This window comes from Drosophila guanche, unplaced genomic scaffold (genome assembly GCF_900245975.1).
Source record: "Drosophila guanche unplaced genomic scaffold, DGUA_6, whole genome shotgun sequence".
In the NCBI taxonomy this organism is placed as follows: domain Eukaryota; kingdom Metazoa; phylum Arthropoda; class Insecta; order Diptera; family Drosophilidae; genus Drosophila; species Drosophila guanche.
The window spans coordinates 2031397-2055903 of record NW_022995756.1 but is presented as its reverse complement, the minus strand read 5'-3'; the positions used below and the strand labels follow the sequence as shown (position 1 = coordinate 2055903).

Below are 24507 nucleotides of genomic sequence, written 5' to 3'. Positions count from 1 at the left end.
GGCATAGTTTTAGATGTTTCCATGGGAGTGAAGAAGTTTTCAAGCGGGAGAAATGTTTCGTACTTATTACGTTTACGCACTGGTGCAGCTGCTGCTACTTGCATCCGTCTACCTGGTGCATTTTCGGATGACGGACTTGGGGATCCTGGAGCCGCAGTCGATCACAGTTGACACCAAGGAACGAGTGCCAGCCGATCGTCTGGTGGTTTTCGTCAAGGAGGGTCTTCGTGCCAAGACATTCTTCGAGGACTATTGCAACCACCTGCCGCTGCTGCGGCAAGTGTTCCTGAGGCAGGGTCTCGTGGGGATATGCCACCCCGCACCGTCCACCGATTCGCAGTTCTCCTCCTACGTGGCCCTTTTCTCGGGCTTCTATGAGGATGCGGCATCAGTTGTTCACAACTGGCTGCTGAGTCCAGCACCGATTGATTCGATTTTCAATCGAAGCACCTACAGCTATGCCTGGACCACGGCCCGTATGGCGAGACGCTTTCCAGGCATCGACATGGCCATAGTTCTCAATCCAGAAATCAGTCCAGCCGTACGAAAGAACTGCACTGATATGGAGGAATCGGTGTTTCGAGCCGTGGACACGTTTCTATTGAGCGAATCCCAGGAATTGCAGGAGCGCACTGGCCTTCTCTTCTTCGTGCATCTGATGTCGGGAGAGGATGGCATTGGTGCGCCTGTCACGTGCGGAAATCTCAAGTTCACGGACATCAATGTGTGGAAAATGTACAAACGCTTCGAGGATTCATTTCCGAACCAACGAACAGCCTATTTGCTGACCTCCGACTTTGGGTTTCCACATTCGCATGGTAAGTATTCCACTGCAATCGGTCTTTCACTTGCCTCGCCTTTCACCGCCGCCTTTGCCCACTTAGGATGTTCAAACAAGAGCAACAAACTGGTTGAGGCTCCCTTTTTCCTTTGGGGCTCTGGCGTTAATCATCTCACGACCATTCGAGGCCGCAGCTTTGTAGCCAATGCCCAGGAGCAGAAGCTGCCGCTGCAAGTTCTCAATCCCATTCAGCTGACCCCCTTGATGAGCGCACTTCTGGGTGTACCACCGCCGGCAAACAATCGCGGTAGGCTTCCGAGCGGGTTCCTTAGAGTTAGCAGCCGTTACGAGGCAAATGCCATGCACACCAACTCCCTCCAACTGCTGGCCCAAGCGTGGCACCTGCTCAAGCGCCACAAGGCTGGACTCTTCTCCCGAGCTTTGCCGGCGCACTGGCTAAACTTCAAGCTAATGGATAGCTTCGTGAAGTCGGCTCGCGTGCTAAAACAGCAGCAGCGCTTCAAGTCCTTGCTGGAGTACACCAGCAACTACATGCCGGTGATTGTTAAGTGCATTGACTACTACATGGACTACTATCGTATCGTCCTCTTGGTGGCCGCCTTCGTGGCGTTGCTGGGATGGGTCTACTGCTTGCGGTGTCATTTGGAGAGGCCAGGAGGGGCGGGCGACTCTGGTGATATCTCGGAGGAATTATCCGACTGCCTGTGGGGATCCAACATCATCTCTCGCGCGGTCACGCTCTTCCTCGTGGCCATCATGTGTCTGCAAAGAGTCCCCTTGGTGGTGCAGGCCGTTTTGCTGCTGCCTTGCCTCGTGTGGGTCTTGGCACTGAGAGCTCTGAAGAGAAGTGGCAACATGGTCTCCTGCAGCGGCTTGATGTGGCCCCTGGTGCTCGCGCAGATCGGCCTCGGTGGCTTCTTTCGACGATACATCATGGCCATGGGATACTTGGGATTCGCCTGCTACAGCACCCGCGGTGCATTTCGAGAGCGCGGGTCTCACTTCTATCTGTGGCTGCTGCTGCTCCTAGTACTCGGCTACATCTCCGTTCTTCCAGAATCCATTGGCTGCTCGCATCGCAACATTCTACTGATCAGCATTTCGCTCACATTTGTGCGCCCCTTGGCCTTTGGAGTCTGTCCCGGTTTGGCAACGTTGCAGATAAATGGCGCAATACTGCTGGCCGCCTTCGTCCATGTTGCAGCTGCTCCGCTACCCTGCCTGATGGCTCTTTCGTCATGGGTGTACTTCTTTTACATCGCATATTCTCAAAGGCGCAGTCTCCAGATCACAGAGCTAACCGTCTTCAACCTGAGCACCGTGTACACACTGACTTGCACATCGTTCGAGTCGCTGGTCATCCAAATGCTTGCGATGGAACTCCAATTGGGGCTGAGACTGCGGACCACCAAAGAACAATGCATCCCAGTTAAGACGGCTGCTCTGTACATACTGGTATACAGCTGGTACTCCATATTCGTGACTGGCAACATTCCCGCTTTGGTTGTGGACTTTGCCCAGATAATGAATGAATCCTGTTTCGGCTATTATCTCTGGACCAGTGGTCTGGTGATTGCGTTGAAGCTGCTCCTGCCATGGCTCCTCATTTTCTGCATCCTGGGCGGGGCATACAAACATTTGTGGTCTCAGGAACGCCAGATCTTTGCATGGCTGATGTTCATGTGTAGCACAATGGCAGTTGGACTCCTTTGGTGCGTCGTCAATAACGGTACCACGCGGGAAATCGTTGGCAGTTTCGCAACAATTGCCGTGGTACTGGTTTTCCCCTTTCTGTGGCTGTTGTTATGGCGCCTGGCCCACTTAAAGGTGGCCAACAAATGGATCTCCCAGCTTCCCACTCATTTAAGCCCGCCGCCGCATCAAGTAAACAAAATTTAAATTTTTGACCGAAGCGTTCACTCGTTGGTATTTTTTGTATAAAATAAAGGAGTGGTATTTTATAATTTTCCTATCACCTTACACTCGCGATCGTTTCGAAATTCGATTCAATTAAATGCTCTTTAGACTTATCGATTTGTTTTCATTCAAATGGAAAAAATACTAAAAACTAATTAATTTTGTCATTGTAATGTGTTATGGACGGCTTTCTGAAGTAGCCGATAACCGACAGGGCTGGAGAAGAAGATCAGACAGCGGCCTATGCTGTGGAGCGCACCACACATCACACACGTTACACACTCATCACACACACACCACACACACTAAAAACCCGCACGTATTCACGTAGAAATAGCCACACATATTAACCCTATTATTAAAATGATATACGGAAAATAAGCACATACACACATCATACCCACTGCAACCTCATTCGCCCTTTGTATATTCATTCCCGGAACACTTAATCAATTCACACTTAGCACATATAATTTTGTTTGACTTGATAGTTCAAAACACAAGTCGTCACACCTGAAGTAAAATAAAATAAAATACATACCCACCCACCCCCCCCCCCCTCCGAATACCAACCCACTTTTTCCCAACTTATACATATCAATGCAATAACTACTAACAAGAGCTCTTTTTAGTTTAAGTTAATCATTTATTTTTTTTTTTTTTTTTTGAGGTTTTAAGTTACCGCTCTACCCTTAGGTAAGGCACTCTCAAGGGGGAAATCGCCACGTCGTAATATGTAACTTGGTTACAGCTTTGCTCCAATACTTACCTGGCGTAGAGGTTATGTTCCCCACGTGCTTGGAAAAATTATTTAAATAATTCAGTAAATTTCAATCTCCAGCTGATGACCAGGGCTGGCCGAAAGCAAGTTAATCATTTAAATTTGCATGCCACTTTCAGCTTTGTTTACCTAAAATTGGGGATGCCACCTCGGGCAAAAGAAAAATAGAATCCGTGTGTATTTTTTTTTTTGAATGTTAGTATTTTTATGTTAGTATTTATTTATTCCGCAAGGTGAATGTCAATCGAGGTATAAAAATGTTTTAGGAATTAAGTAGAGTTATAAAATTAAAAATAGAAAAATGTTGAAGTATATTTGAAAATTTGAAAAGAAAATGAAAATGGAGTAGAGCTTATTAGATTGGGTGGGACGAGAGAGGTCGGAAGAGTGGAACCAGATGTTTATTAATCGGGAGCGTGCAACATTTTGAAAGCTCATGGATGGGAGGGACTGGCAATGGTCAAAGAAAACACCGACTGACCCCGCCGAGGAGAGTGCCAACGTAAACGCGTGTAAAAAAAATAGATCTGTCCGTTACACGCGAGAAAGTAGGTTTTTTTTGTTAAATCCGTCCCCTGGCTATCGGGTCGAAAACACCCCTGACTTCCCCGAGAGCTAGCAGGGAACGATAGACCAGGGCGGCAAAAAGGCGGTTCATAAAAAATGTATAAAACAATCTGAACTTGGCAGAGGTTAAAAATTATATTTAGCTATAATTCCCGATGGCCGATATTTTTCAATGTATCCCGCATAGGGAAATTGAAACACGCTAGATCTAACTAGGTTCCAACTGGATAATAGCTATATTGGCAACACTTTTGTCGATTACCAATTGGTATATACTATATATTTCTGAGCTTCAGCCACACTGCACACCTGACGTTTTCTCCACGAAGGGGGCGGATGGGAGACGTTGGTTAATAATAACAATTCCTAAACATTGTGCGGGCGCAAAGTGTTGCGAACCCTAACCCGAAAGTGCAACGCTGCTTTATGAAGAGAAAGCTACGAGGAAATTACAACATATCGCGCATTCCACGACGCGACCACAGGAGCAGCAGCCCCAGAAGAGCATAGCAAAAGGTGACGCAAAAAGTTTACACGACGACGTATGTGGGGGCGGACGGGAGGCGTTGGTTAATAATAACAATTGGTATGTATTGTATAGTGTGCGCACACACAGTTAAACGGAGGTTCACGGTAGCTCGTAGCCCGTAGAAGGCCTCCACACACATTGAGACACTGGTTTTCGGGGCGCGTTGGCAAAATCAAAGTAAGACAGACGTCTGTCGCTTTCCAGAGAGCGCTCTCGCAATTGTTACATACATTCAGTGTGTATGTTCTTGACACACCTGGTCGAGATGAAGAGTAGAGTTAAACAAATTGGGGAATGCCTCATGTTATTCGGATTTGTGGTAACTGGTAGGGGGTGCGAAGAAACCGAAAAGTTGTAATGGTGGGTGGCATGCCATGCCCAGGTGCGTCGTGACGTGTTGTCGTCGCGCGGTGGAACCTTTCCATGTTTGCTTGTGCTAAATGCGATCATGTTTTATGACTCGCCCCGCAGTCCGCAGATAAGGTTCTAATTCCTATTGTCCGAGGTCGGTCGCCGCAGCAATCAGCGGAAAAGTAGCAAATTTTCTTTACATTCTGATTTTCTCTGATCTTTCGCTTGTTTTTTTCCCCCAGCTGTTTATTCGAGTGAGGTGAGCTGCAGCCACGGCACAGTTGCCTCAATTACTTGCAGTTGGCGCACTTGCAATTCTCTCATTAGGCAGGGCCGTGCTTCCGGCAGTGCTGGGCAGGGCAGGGGACCAGATTCCCTTTCTGCGCAGTGCTTTCACTCGAAAGACTTCAGCAAGTGGGGGCTGAGTAATTGTTCCATTAAGTAACCAATTAACAGCTGTTTATCCAAGAGCTGGGCTCTTGCAGCTCCTATAAACAGCAGTGTTCAGGCACATTTTTCCGCATAGTCACCTAGGCAGGCCATGCCTTCCCTATTTTTCTCGCACTTCCGGCACAGCATCGACTGCTTGGAGCTGATCCACAAGGATGACCACAAGGTGCGCACCAGTGCTTCACGGACATCCCTCATTGAAGATCCTCTCCTTAAGTTTCCCCAATCTAATAATAATAATACTGTGATAAGTGTGCGACGACCAAGATTGCCCAAATTCTGTCGAGCATGGAAATGGAAATGAGTAATTTTACTCAGAGAGCAATGGGAGGCCACTGAGCACTTAATTGCGCAATTTTTATCCCATCCCATTCGAGGGTACTTGTAGGCACAATAAAAATAATAACGAAATGCAAATTACTAGTGGCTCTATCTGTCTGTCCCTCTCGCTTTGAGTTTGCATACATAATGGGACGGTTGTGGGCGTACTTGAATGTAACACATGTACTTTATGTGCCCTCAGTTTGCTGTCGTTGCGGCAGGAGAGTTGGCGTTGGCGATGGCCACTGCACCGCGCTCACTGGACACCATCTCACTGTGCTCCACCGTGTCTAGCTGCCCCGATCGCAATGGCTTCTACGGCGGCTTTCAGCGCACAGATAAACCCAAAGAGCCCCTTTCCAAGGCCCAGATCATAGCTCGTGAGAAGAAATGGCTGAATATGATCGAAAATTGGTCCATCTACATGTCGAAGAACTACAAAAAGGTGAGCTAGATCCACTCTCTTCCATCCCTCTTCATGCCATTAAATGTGTAATGTAATTTCTGCAGATTCGTGATCGCTGTCGCAAGGGCATTCCCAAGTCTGTGCGGCCCAAGGCCTGGTTCTATTTATCCGGAGCATATCTCCTTAAAAATAGGAATCCAAATGTCTACAAAGAGCTGCTGGAGAAGCCGGGCAACCCAGCAACCATCGAGGAGATTAAGAAGGACAAGCACCGTCAGTTTCCGTTCCACGAAATGTTTCTCGATGAACAGAAGATCGGCCAAATAGAGCTTTTCAACGTGCTGAAGGCCTACTCCATATACAACCCCAAGGTGGGATTCTGTCAAGCGCAGGCACCGATAGCCGCATTCCTATTGATGCATCTGCCAGCAGAGGACGCCTTTTGGGTGTTTGTGAGCGTGTGTGATGTGTAAGTCAACCTCATCACATTCCAAGAGTTTTTCATTCTAAACTTATTATGTAATATTGCAGCTACCTGCAGGACTACTTCATACCTGGCTTGGAGGTTTTACAAAACGATGCAGGCATACTGGAGGGCCTGCTGAAGAAAACCTGCCCGCCAGTGTATCGCCATCTGCAAAAGCACAAAGTGGAGCCGTTGCTATACATGACCGAGTGGTTCCTCTGCGGCATGACTCGCACTCTGCCCTGGGACACACTGCTACGCGTGTGGGACTGCTTCCTGGCCGAGGGCATTCGGGTTATCTTCAAGGTAGCCCTGGTCATAATCGGCGCCTCGCTGAGTCGGCACAAAGTTCGCAAGACCTGCACTGGCCTCTGCGAGACACTGGCTGTGATGCGCTCCCCGCCAGAACAAATCCTGGAGGAGGAGTTTATCATCAACAATATGATGCGGCTCAATCTGCGCGTGGAAGACTTTCAAATAGAGCACACGAGGCAGAAGGCGCGACGGGCCAAGCAGAAGGCCCAACAAGATGGGAACGATTCGGGGCCCAGCAACGGACGGCGCAATATGCCAACGCTGTGAGGTATCTGGATCACGATCACGATAACGATCACGAGGCCAAGCAATCAATTAGGATAGATATCGCCACAAAAAACCACTACTACAGCAATGGGCATCAACAAATTGTTACTAAACACACACACACACAGAGAGAATGGATTTGTTGCATCTATTGTTAAATTAAAAGGGGTCGGATCGTGCACAAAGTGGATGTGAATGTGGGTTACGGAGACATCATTCCATGCAATCGGTTTGTCTAATTTTAAGCCAATTCTGTTAATTCGTATCTTTATTGGAATTCGTATTATTATTATCAGTTAGTTGCACATTTTTACGAGCGTGCAATTGTTTATGCTTTTCAAAAGTATTTATTATAACTATTTATTATTATTAGTGTTAGAGCTGAGTTTGAGGATCCCGAACATATCGTATTATAATCGTCCCTCACCCACGAGACACCGTTTCCCAGGCAGCTGAGTATGGTCCTCCACATATGTATGTATTTTTATCACTGACTCGACCAGTGACCAGTTTACGTTTACCCTTTGCGAATGAATCAAGCGCAGAGAGAATACGTTGCCGGCAACATCTCCACAGCTCCAGCAGCCTGTTGCGGCTTGTGGGGGTTTCGGCCATAATCGAAATTAAACTTCATGACTAATAAAACAGAATTATATATACACATGTAATCCTTGTCTTGTAATAATTTTGATGAAACCACGACAGTGAATTGATTGTCACTGCATAGCCGAGATATGGCGATTATGTCTATTAGATCTCAAAGTGAATGGCGTATTTATTAACATTATTAAAACAGAGAGTTATCCCAGAGAGGGAATGTGTGGTTTGCCACGCTTTTCTGACTAATTCCTGATTAGTAGAGAGAACAGAGCTCGATCATCATCTAAATCTCGCACTGAAAGCATATTAATTGTAGTTCATTGTACAATTGTACTTTTAGTCTTAAAAATGTCATTGAAATGTGGATGAGAGGGGGCGAGGGTTCAAATAAATAGGTTTGAGGACTTACAACTGCTTAAGTGAGAGGAATTAAAGCTAAACTATGAGTATGAGTGGAAACTAGGTGTTATTGGGTAATCACTAAGAATACTTTGCTCATTCTCTCATAGCAATAAGAGACTCGATTATTCGGTTGATCACTGGAAGATCACGTTTTGGCGGACAGTGGGATTTGGATTGGGTGGCAGGTGTGGTGTTGTGTTGTGAGTGATGCACCCTAACACCCTCCTAGCAGAAACTGATCCTCAAAATCCAAATCGTCCACCTCATCCAGTAAATGTGGCGGTAGCGGCATATAAGGACCATTGTTCGCCGTCGAGCCAGATCCATTGCCGCTGTTTTCTGGTGGCTGACTGTCCTCGTCGGCCTCCTCCTCCTCGTCTATTAGTTGGCGCAACCTCTGCACCCGCTCGTCACACACTTCCACTGCCGGATGGTGTTCGTGGATGTGTTGATGTAGCTCCCGCATGCTATGCAATTCAGCCGCCTTCTCCTCCGACCCGCTCTTGCATAGTTGGCAAATAATGTAGGCGGCATGGGGCATATGCTTGAAGCGGTGCTGCTGCAGGACACACTTGCTTTTTGTAGCCAACTCTTCGTCGCAGTCGTTGCAGCGGTAGAGCCCCTCGCCCACCTTTCGAATGTGTAGCAGCTGCTTGCCCAGGCCGTGGGAGACGTTGAGGTGATTGCGCAATATCCCCTGGTTGCTGGTGGTGAAGTCGTCGCCGCACTGGGGGCACATCAGTCGATAGGCAGATGCTTCTGCGTCTGCATCTTCTGTGGAGGCATCGCCACACGTTTCGTGCTCCTCGTCGTCAAACTCCTTCTCGGCGTTGGGCTTGTTGTCGCACCGATTGGTGTCCCGATTCAGATGCTTGAAGAACATCTGCTTGCGGACAAACTCTCCGTTGCAGGTGAGACACTTGAAGGAGCGGTAGGGCAGATGGCGGAACTTGTGCGACTGCAGCTGCCCGATGGCGCCCTTGGTGTGAGTGACGGTGACACGCTTGTAGCACTCCAGGCACAAGTAATGGTGGATGTCAATCTGCCGGAAGTTCAGCCCCTCGCGGCTGTTAAAGTTGTGATGCTCCACGATGTGCTTGCGCCAGAAGGCGTGCGAGTCGAAGTTCTTGTTGCACTTGGGGCAGTAGTACGTGATGAAGTCCATGTCCACCGCATTGTGGTACGAGATGCTGTCCTCCAGGGTGTTTAGTCCGGCCGGCCGTGTGGGCCGCTTCTCGGACTGCGTCCAGAGCAGGCGACTGCCAACGCTGGAGCCAGAGGATGAGGCGACAACTGCAGGCGATGGTGCAGGTGACTTTGGTTGCCTGCTCTTGGCGACCGTATCCCTGTCCTTCTCCTTAGCCTGAACATACGAGTACTGCGGCTTGGTCTGTAGCTCCCGCCAGGGCGTCTCCCGCTCGTAGATGTTGTGCCGCGTCCTCAGATGGGCGGCAATGTTGGGCTTGTGGTTGTAGCAAGTGCCGCACACGAGGCACTTGAGGTACAGGCGGAAGGGCAGATGCCGGAAGTGGTGGTCCTGCAGGCCCTTCAACTTGGAGTTGCACACAATGTCGTTGCACTGGGTGCATTGGTAGCGGTACTTGTCCAGCTGCCGCATATTCAGATACTGCCTCTTGTCGAAGTTGTGGGCCTCGTTGATGTGGCGGCGCCACTCAAACTGTGTCTTGTACTCCTCGCCGCACGAGGGGCACAGGAATATGTAGTTCTCCTCCACGGTGCCCGCCGATGGGCCGCTTGTGGCCGCTGCTGCTGCTGATACTAATGCTTCGGCTGATCCTAGTCTCCTCTTCTTGAGTGCATCCTCCTTCCCCAGGTTTTTTTCCATCTTCTTCGGTGCTGCGTATGGAGGGGGATCCCGCAACGCATGTGCCTCGCTAATGTGCAATTTGAGAGCCACTTGGGTGGGGAACAACGTTCCGCATTCCACGCACTTGTAGCGATTTGGATTGGGCGGCAGCAGTCCCGCACTGACAGTGGGCAAGTCATCCTCATCCGGCATCTGCATCTGCTCTCCAAAGTCGTTCTCCTCGTCGACACTTGAGTGAACCTGCTCTTCGTCAAGGAAGATGATCTCGTAGGTCTCCTTTCCCAGGGTCACAATCTGTTTGCGCTGCTGCTTGGGCGACTCAAACAGCCGGACCCCTCGTCCGCCCATTTTGAAATTCTTGCGCGGCACGTAGCCTACACGATGGTAGGTGGCCAGATGCTTGACCAGACCCTTGCGATCCGTGTAGGACTTGTGGCACTTGCGGCACCTGGCGTACGCCTTGAATGGCAGGTGCGTAATCCTGTGCTGCTGGGCGTTCTGTATGCCGTAGGCGTTCGTTATGATCTTGGCGCACTCCGTGCACTTCAACTGCCGATCGTTGATGATCGCAAAGTTGAGCTTCGTCACATCGTTCATGCCGTGCACCTGCACCACGTGGGTGCGCCAGTGCTTCTTCTCGATGAACTCCTTGCCGCACTGCGGACACAGGTAGTCGATGTGTGGCTCGTAGATGTCATCGCTCCCGATGCGGCCTCCCCTTCGCGGAACATCTTCAAAATGCGACGAAACGTCATCGAAGGCGCTGGCGTTTCCATGGTCCTCCCAGTCGTCGCCACCGCGATCTGTCCTTTTCACGGGCGATGTATCCGGCGACTCCTCCGGCATCAGCGACTCCAGCTGGTGTTGCTTCAGCAGATGAGTGACTAGCTCGTGGTGTTCCCTGTAGCCCTTGTAGCACAGTTTACAGCGCAGCCACTCGGGCTGCGGCAGATGCGTAAACTTGTGGGCCCGCAGCGTCTTAATCGTGTTGGGGATGACAATCTGCAGAATGTAGCAACGTTAACATTTAAGTACTATGTAAATATCCAAGACTAAGCTCTCACTTTCTTGCATTCTAGGCACTGCATCTGCATGTCCACGCTGATGAAGTTGAGGCCCCTGCGGCTAACGTAGTCGTGGACAAACTCAATGTGCTGACTCCACTGGGCGTGGGTGTCACACTCAGTGCCGCAATCGGGGCACATGTAATGGATGTAGTCCTCGCAAAGATCCGCACTACCATCGCCAGAGAGACCTCCTTGGTTGCGCTTTTTGCGTCTCCTCTGCGGCGCCTCCCCCTCCATCATCTCCGGCTCGAGAATATCGTTTCGCTCATCATCCTCCTCGGGAAACGGGTCCTTGCGTTGCATTTGCTCTGTGCGTGGTTCCCTTACCCGCGTCTTGCGCCCCGCCAAGTTGAAGCCCTCCCGCATCATGGCCACCACTTCGTCGCAATGGACCATCCTCAGGTGGACCATGAGGTCTTGTCTGCAAGCAATTTCAGCATAGGTAAGCATCCTTCTAGGGTCTCGCTCTCTCTCTCTCTCCAGACTTACCTGTATTTGTACTCCCTTTTGCAGATGTAGCACTTGGTGCACCGAAACGGCAAATGGGTGAACTTGTGCTTCAGCAGGTTCTCCCGGCTGTGCATGGCGATGCGCTTATTGCACTCCAGGCACCGATGATAGAGCTTGTCCATGGCCATGAAGTTGAGGCCGCGGCGCGTGTTGAACTGGTGCATCTGGTTCATGTGACGTTTCCAGAGATCCTGCTGCCGGAATTCCTCCCCGCATGCTGGGCAGATGTAGATGACGCCCAGCTCATAGTTGATGGGAACCCCGTTCGCATCGGTTGCATTGATCTGCGAGGTGGTGGGCCGCGTGACCACTCCCGACAGTCGCACAGATGTTTCAGGTGGATCAGTAAGCGCCAGCTGCGGAGAAGGCTGTGACTCGCCAATGCTTACAATCGGCTCAAGATCGAAGTCAAATATGGTATCATCATCTAGATCGGGCTCTTTTGTTTTTCCATTACCACTGCCAGGCCTTACCTCTCCCTCCTCCTCTTCCTCATCATCGTCTTCCTCAGGCAGAATGTCATCACTGTCGCCGGCCAGATTGCTGTCCAGGCCGTTCTCATTTGCATATTGGTCGATCTCCTCCTCGTCCTCCTCCAAGTCTGCCGAGAACATTGATGTCCAAAGGTCCATTCCTTCCATACTTGGGAGGATTGTTGTCTGTCTGCACCAACAACTGTCTGCGGGTTTGTGTGTGTGTTCTGCTGCCGAGTGCGTGTGTGTTCGTATGCAAGTGGTTTGGGGGACCGGACGGGAACAGATTTTGTGGTTGTTAGAACTTCGTTTCGTGTCCTACGACGATTTTGGCTGCCGCTTTGAAGTATATCGAGGCCCCCGAGGCGTCAACATCTTAGCAGTCACGCATTTGCCACTTGGTGTGATTGCATTTCACTTTTTATATTGAAAAAATTCAAATTGTCGTGCAAAAATCACAGCCATTTTTTTGTTTGCGGCAGGGCCGCATCAGTGTTACCGTAGATTTATCTGACCCTCAGAAAAATACCTTCTTATTTTAAAAATATACAGCTAAAACGAGTAGACCGTTTGTGTGACCATAGACTCTCAACTTCATACAAGCGAAACGTGCATCTCGGAGTCCCAGGGCTCTGCCAAAGTCCCAGCTACAAGTATTAGTGCGTGTGGAACACGCAGCTAGAAGCCCCAGCTACATGTGTATTAGTACGTGTGGAGCACGCAGCTAGAAGCCCAAGCTACATTTGTATAAGTGCGTGTAGCCAATGATTTTTTAGCGCTCCAAACCGGGTTTGTCTTGATTCACACGGATACTGCAATGTAATGTATGTGTTGGTGGGCTGACTCTCTGAACTGCGATGTAACGAAAATTCGTTTGGATGATTTGATTTTGTTTTCAGGGCTTGGCGTATGAACCTGACCTGCCGCAACATGTTCAGAATGAGGGGTGGGGTTGGTGGCCGGACGCTTGGGGGTTGGAAAAAATAATTATACCAATTTGTTATTGTATATGAATGCTGTAATTGTTTTAAATGCAGATTTTATACTGGTTTATTCAAAATTATGAAAACGCCGTCGCTTCTCGACTTCGTTGCTGCCGTATTATCAACATTGTTACGAAATCCATATTTGACAAATCTTTTCAGATAAATATAAAAACATATAAATGTACACGCATACATATGTATTTACATACATACATACATCTTTCCAATTTCTATTCTCGTCGTCGGTTATGTTCTCGACTTCATGTGCGCTTTAATTGCTAGCGCTTGCAACCTTTTGCATTTTTTTTGTATTCTGAGCTCACATACCATTCAAATTCTCAAGACTTTATGAAGAAGCTTGCCCCTCAATATCATATTTATTTTGTGTGACCTTTATATGCTTTATATAATTTAGGATGAAAAGGGTAACGGATATAAACATCTGAATATGTATACAAATAATGAATTACGACAGTCAATTGTCAATTGCGTTGCATATATTTTCCATATTCAGAGTCACGGTAATAACAAGCAGGGAGTTTTGACGGAAGCAAGGAGGCTGCCTTGCACATGTACACACACATTAACACTTGCACATTTTCCTCCGACTCGCATCAGCAAATCGAGATTTGGACAACTGACTTGGAAACGTTTCCTTCTGTGCGTTATATACATCCGTTATTCCCCAAATATTGTATTTGAATATATATACTTACTTTGTGGGGTCAGAACGCTTCCTTCTGTGTGTTTTATTTTTTCCGCACCATTACAATTTACCCTATTTACTCTTCGAGTACCGGGTATAATAAAGTACCAGAAGAATGTTCGCCGCCAGCGAGGTTCGAATTTGCTTTTAGTATTTTTGTATGAACAAGGTTTGTGCGTCCACGGCAATGTAACAATTTGGTTTTTTGTATTCCCGGTACTCGAAAAGTAAATAGGGTATTTACCCTACAATTTTGTAGTGGTGCGGAAAAAATAAAACACGCAGAAGGAATCGTTCTTATCCCACAAAGTAAGTATATATATTCTTTATCAGTATCAATAGCCGAGTCGATAAAGCCATGTCTGTCTGTCCGTCCTTATGAGTGCAACCAAGTTTTTCATCCAGAATTTTGTATGCTCACACTGTTAGAAGTGTATTCGCCCCGCCCCCACAAAGGGCGAAAATCTGATGTGTACACACAGAACGGGGCGAGCATAAAGAGCGTGTTGGCGCACGAAGTGATGTAGAAAATGTAAATTGTCAAAAGTAAAATTGGAAAAAAAAAAAAAATACTAATACTTGAGTACCGTGTATAAAAGTTATTACGTTTAACACGCGTCTAACACGTCCCTTCTCGTTATTACAGATTTTGGCAATAAATGCTGCCCGCTCATATTCAAAAACGTTTTTGAAATGCACATTATGTACGAAAAGATTTTTATTGAACAAATATTCGGGTTCGAATTCGTATTTTTACACTTAATTAGTACGTGCACATTAGTACTTGCAATCGTACTGTTAAATTACATATGTAATATGTACGTAATGTATATTATGTACGAGTATGTATTGGGTGTATGGTTGTGAGGGGGGGTGATGGTGAGTCAGTTGGTATAAATATTTTTTAGATGTGTCGTGGCGTGTATTACATTGATGCAACTATAATTAAGGGTGTCCCACGTGCCGCCGCACGTGTTCAATTGGAGTCCAGCAGTCCCCATCACCCCGAATCCACGAGGATCTCTCCATTGCAGCAGGGCAGGGCTCTTGTGGTACACAAAATTCAAAGTAGATTAAAAAATGTATGCTTGTGGAGTAATGCAAAAGTGCTGGCTGATTGGTTAGGTGTGTTCTGTGAGCTTTGATGCTTCACTTCAGCTCTCAACCATCTCCTCAATGGGGATGGGGGTTGGGGTTTGCTGTGCTGAACGATTTGAGCAAATATTTTGTGTTCGTTTTGGTTTTTTGTATTCTGCTCTTTCTGCTGCCAGAGCTTCATTTCCAGCCTGCTGATGGTAGGTGCTGTGGCTGCAAGTGGCTTTGCTCCACGTGTGGTTCTGCATTGTTTTGCAATGGATTGGATTGGGTTGTTTGGTTATTCGTATATATCATGTAAAGGGGGTAGTGGGTAGTAGAACTGTGTTTTGTTGTCGCTTGTTTCTCTTCTGGTGTCGCTTGTTTTTTTGGCCCATGTCGCTCTCTTATACTGGGACTTGGGCAGCGTCCCTTTCCATTACCAGAGTCCCGACGAGTAGCCGCCCGGGGGCACACGGTTCTTGTTGACCACCGAATTGCCACCATTGCCATTGTTACCGCCGTTGCTGCCGCCATTGGTCGAGCCGGCGGCCTGGATGTAGTCCGTTCCACCGGGCCTGTATCCCTCACCGGTCACGGGATTTCCCTCTGTTGAATAGAGAACAAAGAAAATGCGGATTAGTAGAGTCTCAAAATGGATGTTTGTAGTGAGACACTAAGCTGAGCCTGAGCTACTGATCTACTTTTACAAGCTAAGAGATCGCTCGGGTGGAGTAAAAGTGTGAGGTGTAGGTGTAGGAGCTCGACCTCGAATCTTCTGCTTCACGGGCTTTAGGCCACCCACGCCATCCCCGTTGAGGCCCAGACCCGTGATAGGATTGCGTGCGTTGCACGGATCATTCGCCTCCTTCCCATAGTCCGGGCAGAGGGACAGGGGCTCCTTAAGATCTGGTTCGTTGTGCATCTTGTCAAGAGAGTGTGGCTGCTTCACGTTGCTTCCAGAGTCTTGACGCGACTGCATGAGGACGTCGCGCTTTCCAGACTCCATATAGATCTCGTTGTCCTTTGGCACGTCTCCCACTTCAAGGTCCAGGCACGGCTGGTCGATGTCAAGAACTTCAGGACACTCCTTACTGATTGCTTGCGTATTTTGTTTAGATTCTGCGATTTCTTCAGCTCCTAATGGCAGGCGGACGGGTGAAGGGGATGAAGGATGCCAATATGCAGGAGGGATGCAGGCAGGACAGGGCATTACAACTGCTACTAATACTCACTGCTCATATTGCGAATGAAGACTGTTGCAGGATGCCAGAATAAACGACAACCGATGATTTAACCAGGAATTCGTTGTTTCGATTCGGGGGGCGAGAATTTATTTTGTTTTTCGTGTGACAGACCGAAACGTATAAGAAAATATAAATCAGAATTTTTACTTATACTTCACAGACTTTTTTCACGCTACAAAATAACGAAATAATCAGAGCATAACTCCACTTCGTTGCCTCGTGTGAGACTGAACCCAAACACCCACAAATGTAGGCTCAAACTCTTGACATATGGAAACTTTGATCTCAGTGTCTACTTTTCTAGTTATATTTGTTGAATTTTGTACTTGAAAGTGTATCATTACCTGATCGGGAGCCACTGTTCATCTTGAGGTTCTCCGTCGAGGACGAGACTGACGACGAGGCCGAAGACACGGATCCGCTCTTTCCGTTATAGTGGCCATTGGCGGTGGCTCCGTTGGTGGCGCTGCTGCCATTGGTCAGCAGCTTCTGGGCAGCGGCAGTCTCTGTGTTCTGGCCAAAGGGAATGCTGCTCTTCATGTGGTTCTTGCCAGGTGTGATGGGACGCATGGGCTCCCCAAAGAGTCGAGAGTGTGAGTCGATAGTCTTCTGACCGCGACGCGGATTATCACCTATTGTAGTACATCATCATCGAAAGCATCATCAAAACGGAATAAAAACGAACGGAAAGAGGAAAACCAAAAGAAACAAAAGATATTGAAATTAGTGGATTGTTTTTGTTGTTGTCGTTGTTCGTGGTGGTGTTGTTGAGAGAGCAGTTAAGACTGTTTTGATTGTTCTAAAAGCATAGAGAAACAGATAGGTACGGACGGAGGTGCGAGAGTGGACAACAGTGGATTAGTGTATAAGTGGGTGAGTGGAGTGAATGGATTGCCTTGAGTGGTTCGTTCTTCGTGGCTCGCCTCTACATAGTATCTGAATGCATTCAAAATGTCATCACAAGATTGGAGAAGGCTGAGTTGGAGGTGGCGTGTGGTCGAGTGTGGGAAACTGGTTTGCAGTGTGGCAGAGATGATCTCTACTCTGGGGGATTGTGTATTGTGGTTTATGGATTACAGGTGGAAAGGCTGTTCAGTGGGGTTTACATAGGTCTAATGGGTGCTCCAACGGAGGAAACTTGCATTTTGGTATACTTGAAATTAGCAACGAAATGTACAATAATAACAGAAAGGAATGAGTGTGTGATTCATACAACAAATAACAATACGAGTATATTCTCAAGTACCAATGAAATAGAATCTGTGAGCTCCTTGTCGTACTGCAAAGATACGTAGAAAAGAAAAGAAGAGAAAACAGTAGAGCGGGGAGGAAAAGAAGGAGAGGGGAGAACAAGAACAAGAAAACGATAGACATTTCAATAAGCATCTCCAAGGGGATTCACAAAAAGCAAAGGAAAAAGCACAAATAAATAAGATAAGCCTTTCCGGGGGGACACTGGACATGGCAAATGGATGGGAAAAACATCTATTTGGAGGAGAGTGGGGATCTCGGGACCTCTGGGCTTTCCATCTCCTGCCCTCTGCTTACCGGTATTCTTTACGCTATTATCCTTTTCGACGGAGAATATGTTGGAAACCATGCGGTTCTTCACGTTCCTGGGCGTCTGCGGCATATCCGAGCCGAAGATGTCGCTGGAACCGCCGCCTGGAGGCCTCAGCACCCTGCAAAAACAAGAAAAATGCATCAATTATGAGCACATTCTATGGATATTACCGAGAGAGCGAACCGCGAGCGCAGTAATTGTTATGCCACAGAGCATAAAGTGCACAAATTTGCACGCTCTCTGCTTTCGGGCAGTGGAAAATAAAATAATGGGACGAGAAGATAGCAACGTGGAGGGGCGGGTTCTGCGCATTGCACTTAATGGTGTGTCTAACCGCCATCTCATAGCTGGAGCTGTTGCCGTGGCTGGATGAGCACTCAATGGGCATTAGAAGTCACGCCAAGATGCATCTCTCTCTGTCTCGCTGTTGCAAGCTGCATCGCAATTAAGGGGAAAGAATTGCATCGCCACAATGTTATGCTTTGTGGCATTCACACAATTCCAGCCCATCCATGTTAGCTGTGGTCCAAGCAACACTGCCCAATGCCAATACCCAAGTGCAGTCTTTGACTTTCCCCCCATCAACGCAATGATTTGTGCTCCTTTGACTGTATTTTCATGTATTATTTAAGATAGTCATGAGTTAGTTTAGTTCAGTTGCCAAATAAATAAGTGTTAATTATTCAATTCTAATGATTTTGGGAGATAAAAAACCCCATATATTGTATGTAATTGCTGTGATGAAATTGTTAATCGTGCGAGCGTGCCTAACGTGCTTTTACCGTTGTTAGGTAGGCTCACTGATGTCTATCGGGGGGATACATATCTGTGCGATATATCTGTGAATGCATTTTAACAGCCGCCAGCGCCCAGCGGCAAACGTCAATAAAACGCTGCCACAGCCGCAGCAGCAGTCAAGACTGACTGTAGATGCTACTACCGACTGTGCTGGCTGTGCGCTGTGGCATGCCCCCTCTGCCACTGAAAGCCAAAGACCATTCACTTGTCAACATTTGCTTGGTCAGTCGTCGCATACCCCGATAACTGCAGTGGGCTGTAGTGCTGGGGCCTACGTACGTACGCCGCCTTCCTCGAGGCGTCAATCAAATCATCGGAGCTTTCAGAAAGCTGCAAAGCCGTCCATCCATTCATCTATCCGCACTCCACCGCAGGAAAGTGAGAGTAACGTTTTCTCGTCTTAGGAGGTAATTAACCAAAATTGCATTGTAATTACTGTCGATTACTGCAGCTTACGTCGATACTTAGGGATCGCCGCAAGAAAATGAAGAAGCTGGCGAATGGCAGAAATGTAACAACCAAGCAGCACGCAGCAATGTAATAGTAATTCCGAAAATGGACACGAAAGAAAGGTAGAGATACCCCTGGAGACCCTGAAGACGGGGATCTGATTGAGTGCTGGTAATTCAATCAAATGAATGATCCATGATTATGCAGAAACATATTAAAAATACGAATTTGTAATGTGGTCGATTGGCAGCGTACGCAGCGTATAAAGCTCTTAATTAATTTACTGGAAAGCTTTCCAAGCTGAGAGAGAAGATGGCGGGCGCATGGTGAAATTACCAATGGGTGACGGATTCACCACAGTGCCTTCTCATTCGAGGAACACCAGGTGAAATCATGGTGAAATTACTAATAAACGTTTGCTATCTCTCTCTAGCGCTTGCCTCTCTGAGAGCTGAGAGAGCGTGGTGTATAAGCACGTGTTCCTCCACTCAGCTGACGACGTTACCTATTAGTAATTCTACCATGGGCGGGCGCACGCCTCTTCCTGTCTTTCTGCCTGATGAAAAAAGTGCAACCCAATTGCTGGGCTCCCGGAAGAAAGCATGGCGTCGTGGCCGCGCCTAATTAATTATACAGCCACTGCTACGCTTATTCCTCATTGTTTTCTCTTCCCTGTAACTAAAATAAGTAGATGCGGGAAAGGGAGGGAGCGAGTGCTAAACATGACAAAGCGTCAAAGCGCAAGCCGCAAAAGGAAAAATCACCGTTAAGTGTTTGCTGTCGCAGCAGCAACAGCACTTGACGCTTTCATGTGTGAGAACTGCTTATCAAGAGAGAGAGAGAGAGAGAGAGGGAGGGAGAGTATGAGCGTATGAAGTATGATAATAAGAAGAAAAGGGATCGCGTGAAAGCGGCCACTGCAGGACCTTTGCACATACAAATCGGAATGTACATATGTAGATATCACCTTTCATTTAACATATTTATGTATGTATGTATGTATTTTTTATAACTTTTATGTACAGGTGAGGTGTGTGCAGTGGTGTGGTGGGAATCAGAAGCAGAGCAGCCGAGTTCGGCTCGAGTTGGTGTGTGGGGTAATTGGGTTCATAACTGTCACACACCCCTCCCTTCCCCGACCAACGCATCCACAAAGTGTTCTTATTAAATTGTCTTCAAGCTGCTTGTTAGGACTGGCAGCGGAGCGTGAACACCTCTTCTCTTTCCAGACAAAAGACTTGTTTTTAATTATTTTCTTTTTTTGGCCAGAGAAAAACTAACAGAGCAACGGTAAACGGGCAATTTTTGCGCAAGTGACGAACAAGTAATAATTATTAAAACAGTTAAACCACCGCGCGGCCAGAGACTCCGACTGCGACTCCGCTCCGACTCCACACTCTCATGTCACATGCAACATGCATTGTACGAGTACAAGTACTTGTACTTTACCTGGCGACCTGTGGCTTTGTGTCTCTTGTGGCGGCCCGATCGAGTGGAAAGCGAAAGTTGCTGCTGCTGCCGCCACATATGAATGTACGTCATCAGCATGCCTTATGCCCCATGCCCCAGTGCACCATGATCACCATGATCATGCCTATTGCTAATAAACGTCTGCTGCTGGCGGAGAGTGAGAGATATGCCGACTATCCTAATGGCCTCCAACTGAACTGGTTTTATGGTTTATGGTGACTAATTACCAGCCACAAATCCAGCAATCCCCCAGTGAAGAAAGGTTCAAGCCACTTGACTCACGTCTTCTTTTTCTTATGACCTCTTTCATACTCACACATATCATAGTTTTGTGTCTGTTCTATCGCTGAAAGTGGCACGGAGTGTCTGGCTTCCGATTACCACTTCTTTGGCTTCTCCCTAGGGACCCATCCAATTGTAATTCTTTTTTAACCCACTTGCTGCTAATTTTTCCCGGGGGGTATCAAAGCATTTTCCTTTCAATTCACCTGAATCGAATGGAAAATGAAAAAACGTCCTGAATGGCCGTTCCCTATTGCCCCCTGGTAAGGTAAAGTGATCTTGGCTGAGAAAAACCTTTCACACACACACAAAGAGCCCGGGGGGGCACTGCGACAAAACCTGACCGCTTGCCAGGTGGAGGCCTCCGAGGCCGAGTCCCGCCTGGGAGTTCAGTGCAGGTGGCTCTGGCTCCAAAGTGGAAGAGTAGTCCGAAGAGTGGCCTATCCTATCCTGTGGCTTTATCTGGGGTTCGGTGATGACAAAAATTAATGTATATCGACAATAGCATAAGAAAGAGGTGGCCAGCAGAAGGATGGGGCACGAGGCACGGGGCACTGAGGCTAGGCGAAAGGTAGGTAATGTTGGCAGCAGCTGGGAGTAAATTTGAAAACAACCTTTTCGGGTAAAAGTTGTTCGTGGCTTCGATGTTTATTCCCGCACAAAATACTCGACTCAAAGTGATAGTTGTCGCTCTGATTTAGTTTTAGTTAAACTCTTAGTTTAGTCGCACAGTTTGCTGGCTGGCTTTCTGCATTCTCTATCTCTCTCTCTCTCTCTACTTCCACGGCTTTAGGGTATTTTTTCTCTTTCCTTTCATTCCTTAACTGCTGTGCTGTGATAATTGTTTCCACATACACATACATCTATCGGTGGCTTTCGCAAAACGCCAAAAAGCCTTTCCACCAATTAATTATTACACCAAGGGGCGGGCCCCACAAGTCCAAGTTCAACACATTTCGACATCACTTCCACATTTTTCGATACACAATTTTATGATTACACAAAAACACACATTATGAAATTTAATTAACTTTCTATTGAGCGAAAAAGCCAGACTATGTTGGTTGCAATGTTTCATCAGATGCGATGCCCCTGCACCGCTTACAGATCTTTGAAACAGCTTTCTTGCAGGATATTTCCACCGATTCCTTCTCTTATTTCCATTAAAGACTACTCCGTAGAGAGGTATCTTTCTCCTCCTCCTCCTAATCTTCTCTCCTTCTTCATAGACGTCAGTGACGAAAATTCATTACGACAGTTTTCTAATTAACAAAATGTCAAAAATGAATTTGAGATCACACACTAACGAGTGTAAAAGTGGAAATCTCTTCTCTTACTTCTTGTCTCAGTCTCAGTCTTAAACTTTTTCGTGTATTGACAGCATGTGGGAAAGCAAGTCCACGAATTGGAACTGCATTTGGAGCAAAGTGGCTGCAATAAGAAGCTTATGGCTTATGTCTCGGAGATTCCATTGGCAAGAAAAGTTTCAATTTCATTATGAAAATCCTCGTCCGTCCGTCCGTCTTGCTGTCATCGAGGGCTTCTGCTGCGAGCGATGAAAATACAAGAGAAGAGAAGAGAAGACAAGACAAGTCTCTGAGGAGTAGTAGATGGAAGTCGGGCGGCTCAAAAGCTAATTTGTTTTTCGGATAATGCCTGACCAAAGCAGCGAAGGGGAGTGCCAGGGCCAGTACGAGTGAGTGCCACAGACAGGGGCATGTCTGTCGGACAGAGGCTGGGCGGATGCCTGCCTCATGTCGTTTTATAATGAAGTTGCCGCCGTTGAGGTGCAACAGGGGAAAAGCACATGCAACTTGATTAATTGCAATTGATTTTTATGACTTTGTTTGGACTGTGTCTTTGTTTGCCAACTGTGAGACTTCGGAGTTGGAGTTCATTGGGAATATGCTACAGAGAGAAAGGTTGTTGTGGGTTTTTCCTAACATTAAAGGGTCAGCACTGACAGATTTTCACTGGGAATGGAATGCCCCTCTAAACTCCACTCCACTCCTCTGACCAATCATGCAATAAAAATCCACAATTTACTGTCCATCGTCAGTCCATCGAGGCAGGGAGAGTTTAGCTTTTATGATTAGTCCATAAACCATGAGGCAAGGCATCAACAGTAGCAGCAGCAGCAGCGTCATGCTGCAGTGCACCTGTACATCGGAGAGGCAGCATTCGCATCCACTGTCCACTCCAGTAGGTTGTTCCACTTGATTCGGTATTCACTCTGCCGCTGCAGCTCCATCCAGATGTCCGGGTAATTGTTTAGAGTTCCTCTCTCTCTCCGTCTTTCTCTCTCTCTGTTTTACTATGGCTCCCTAGAGTACTTCTGCTCCTCTGCTTCTCTTTTGTTTGCTGCTCATTAATAATTTTTTTATTTTTTTTGGGCTTGTTCAGCCTTATGAACAGCGAGCGCTTTGCTGCCACTGCCACTGCCACTTCCACACTGCTGATTCATTTTGTTTCATTGGAAACGTGTCCAGAGTCCAGTGCATAGTACCCTCCTCATCTGCAGACAGAGGTTCGTGCAACCGCAAACAAACACACACACACACACACACCCCAAACATAATGAAAACTCAACTGAAGCACGAAAATTTTGTGCGGTTTTCCGCTATTGTTGTTGTGATGATGTTGTGATTATTGTCTCTCCCTCCCCTCCCCCACCATTCCATTTTTGTGATTTACCTAAAAACGTTGATTAGTCCAACAGTCCACCAATCCATTATAATTGTTGCTGCTTTCAAAAGCAAAGCAAAGCAGAAATATTTTATATTGAAGAATCTGCTACCATACTCGCTCGTACTTTCCCCAGAAAGTATGGGCATGCTGAAGGACGGGGGAGTGGCAGGCGATCGCTCAAGCGCGGTTTGTTTACCGTTACATTTCCACCAATCAAAAGCTCTTTTCAGAAAACTAATCATCTGTGCCATTAGGATGAATCATCATTAAATATATATGGGATACAGAGAACAACCACAGATATGATCCATAGGTGGCATGAGAGAGGGGAATATCAATCAAAGAGATAAATAACTTGAATCGGTAGATAAGCTTCGGCTGGTCTTATCCAATTCAAATGAATGTAAGACATTGCCAGTGGCACTTAATTATTCCTCTGACACTTCCCAGAGGAAGAAAGCCATCAGTCAATTCAAATTTGAATGTCACTCCAGTCCTTCCCGTCTCTGGCATCAGTTTCTGGCCACTTATTTCCATGGAAAGTGCCCGCTCTGTCAGCAGGAGGGAGGAGCGTGATGCAGCTCTGAAGATGCCACAGCGGGTGGTGTTCCTGTGAGGTGTTTGAATCCCGCTAGCTCACCGGGCAATTGGAATCTGATGAAAATTCATAATTGGACTCAGAGTTGGAGTTACCGTTTTCCATGTTTGTTTCCATGGAAATATGCTTCTCTAAGCCCCCGATAGATTGTCAATTATCGATAGTGTTTGCCTGAGCCTGATGCCTGATGAATAATTATCGATTAGCGCGCTGTGGCAAAGGAAAGTGTGTGATCAAGAGGAAAAGTTGCAGCAGCAGTCTCACAGCCACATGCATGTTGTTTGCTGCAAGCGTATGGTTGTGTGCATATGTAGCTTTGTGGCACTTTTATTATTATTATGTATATGCGTATGCATAAGCTGTGGGATTGGCATTGCCGCTGTCGCTGGCTTTGGATCTGTAAATTGTAGAGCCTATAACCATATCCACTGCCAGAATTGCAGCAGCGAAAGTTGTCTGTCTGTCTCTGCTTTATACATACACATATGTAATTAATAAATCTGTATTGATTAATTTGCAACGGGAGAAGCTTTGGCCATGCGAAAGCGAAAGGACTTTCTAATATATTCCATTCCATGCGGGTACTGCTCCT

The 24507-nt window shown here is 47.1% G+C and overlaps 4 protein-coding genes and 1 long non-coding RNA gene across 16 annotated transcripts in view; 3 read left to right on the top strand and 2 right to left on the bottom strand.

Annotated features, from left to right (window-relative positions):
* The first annotated feature begins 4 nt into the window (after positions 1-4).
* LOC117590167 (GPI ethanolamine phosphate transferase 1) lies at positions 5-2719 on the top strand. The gene is made up of 2 exons (XM_034282562.1): positions 5-818; positions 885-2719. The coding sequence occupies exons 1-2, from the start codon at positions 53-55 to the stop codon at positions 2699-2701; spliced, it is 2583 nt and encodes an 860-aa protein (XP_034138453.1). The 5' UTR covers positions 5-52; the 3' UTR covers positions 2702-2719.
* Positions 2720-4378: 1659 nt separating this feature from the next.
* Positions 4379-7840, top strand: LOC117590180 (TBC1 domain family member whacked). Of its 3 annotated transcripts, none has more exons than XM_034282578.1 (4): positions 4379-4583; positions 5921-6163; positions 6229-6593; positions 6656-7840. In XM_034282578.1, the coding sequence occupies exons 2-4, from the start codon at positions 5957-5959 to the stop codon at positions 7170-7172; spliced, it is 1089 nt and encodes a 362-aa protein (XP_034138469.1). In that variant the 5' UTR covers positions 4379-4583; positions 5921-5956; the 3' UTR covers positions 7173-7840. The 3 variants fall into 3 exon arrangements, with proteins under 3 accessions (XP_034138469.1, XP_034138470.1, XP_034138471.1); XM_034282579.1 differs by having other exon boundaries at positions 4379-4653; XM_034282580.1 differs by having other exon boundaries at positions 4417-4432; positions 5920-6163.
* Positions 7500-22475, bottom strand: LOC117590179 (zinc finger protein Xfin). Of its 3 annotated transcripts, none has more exons than XM_034282576.1 (4): positions 22472-22475; positions 11559-12221; positions 11067-11490; positions 7500-11004 (listed from the first exon to the last, which is right to left on the bottom strand). In XM_034282576.1, the coding sequence occupies exons 2-4, from the start codon at positions 12218-12220 to the stop codon at positions 8389-8391; spliced, it is 3702 nt and encodes a 1233-aa protein (XP_034138467.1). In that variant the 5' UTR covers position 12221; positions 22472-22475; the 3' UTR covers positions 7500-8388. The 3 variants fall into 3 exon arrangements, with proteins under 3 accessions (XP_034138467.1, XP_034138468.1, XP_034138466.1); XM_034282577.1 differs by lacking the exon at positions 22472-22475 and having other exon boundaries at positions 11559-11974; positions 12053-12557; XM_034282575.1 differs by lacking the exon at positions 22472-22475 and having other exon boundaries at positions 11559-12557.
* LOC117590181 (microtubule-associated protein Jupiter) overlaps positions 14445-24507 on the bottom strand; it is a 28106-nt gene continuing 18043 nt past the window's right edge. For 3 of the 8 annotated variants that reach the window (XM_034282584.1, XM_034282581.1, XM_034282582.1), the window contains 6 exons: positions 17614-17747; positions 17312-17344; positions 16410-16697; positions 16054-16074; positions 15587-15958; positions 14445-15427 (listed from right to left, as the gene is read on the bottom strand). In XM_034282584.1, the coding sequence (XP_034138475.1) occupies positions 15258-15427; positions 15587-15958; positions 16054-16074; positions 16410-16697; positions 17312-17344; positions 17614-17747 (1018 nt within the window). In that variant the 3' untranslated portion in view covers positions 14445-15257. The remainder of the gene's footprint in view (positions 15428-15586; positions 15959-16053; positions 16075-16409; positions 16698-17311; positions 17345-17613; positions 17748-24507) is intronic. The other 5 variants (XM_034282586.1, XM_034282585.1, XM_034282587.1 and 2 more) reach the window with 5 other exon arrangements.
* LOC117590182 lies at positions 18280-19131 on the top strand. The gene is made up of 3 exons (XR_004574266.1): positions 18280-18353; positions 18421-18834; positions 18896-19131. It is a non-coding gene; the product is annotated as an uncharacterized LOC117590182 (long non-coding RNA).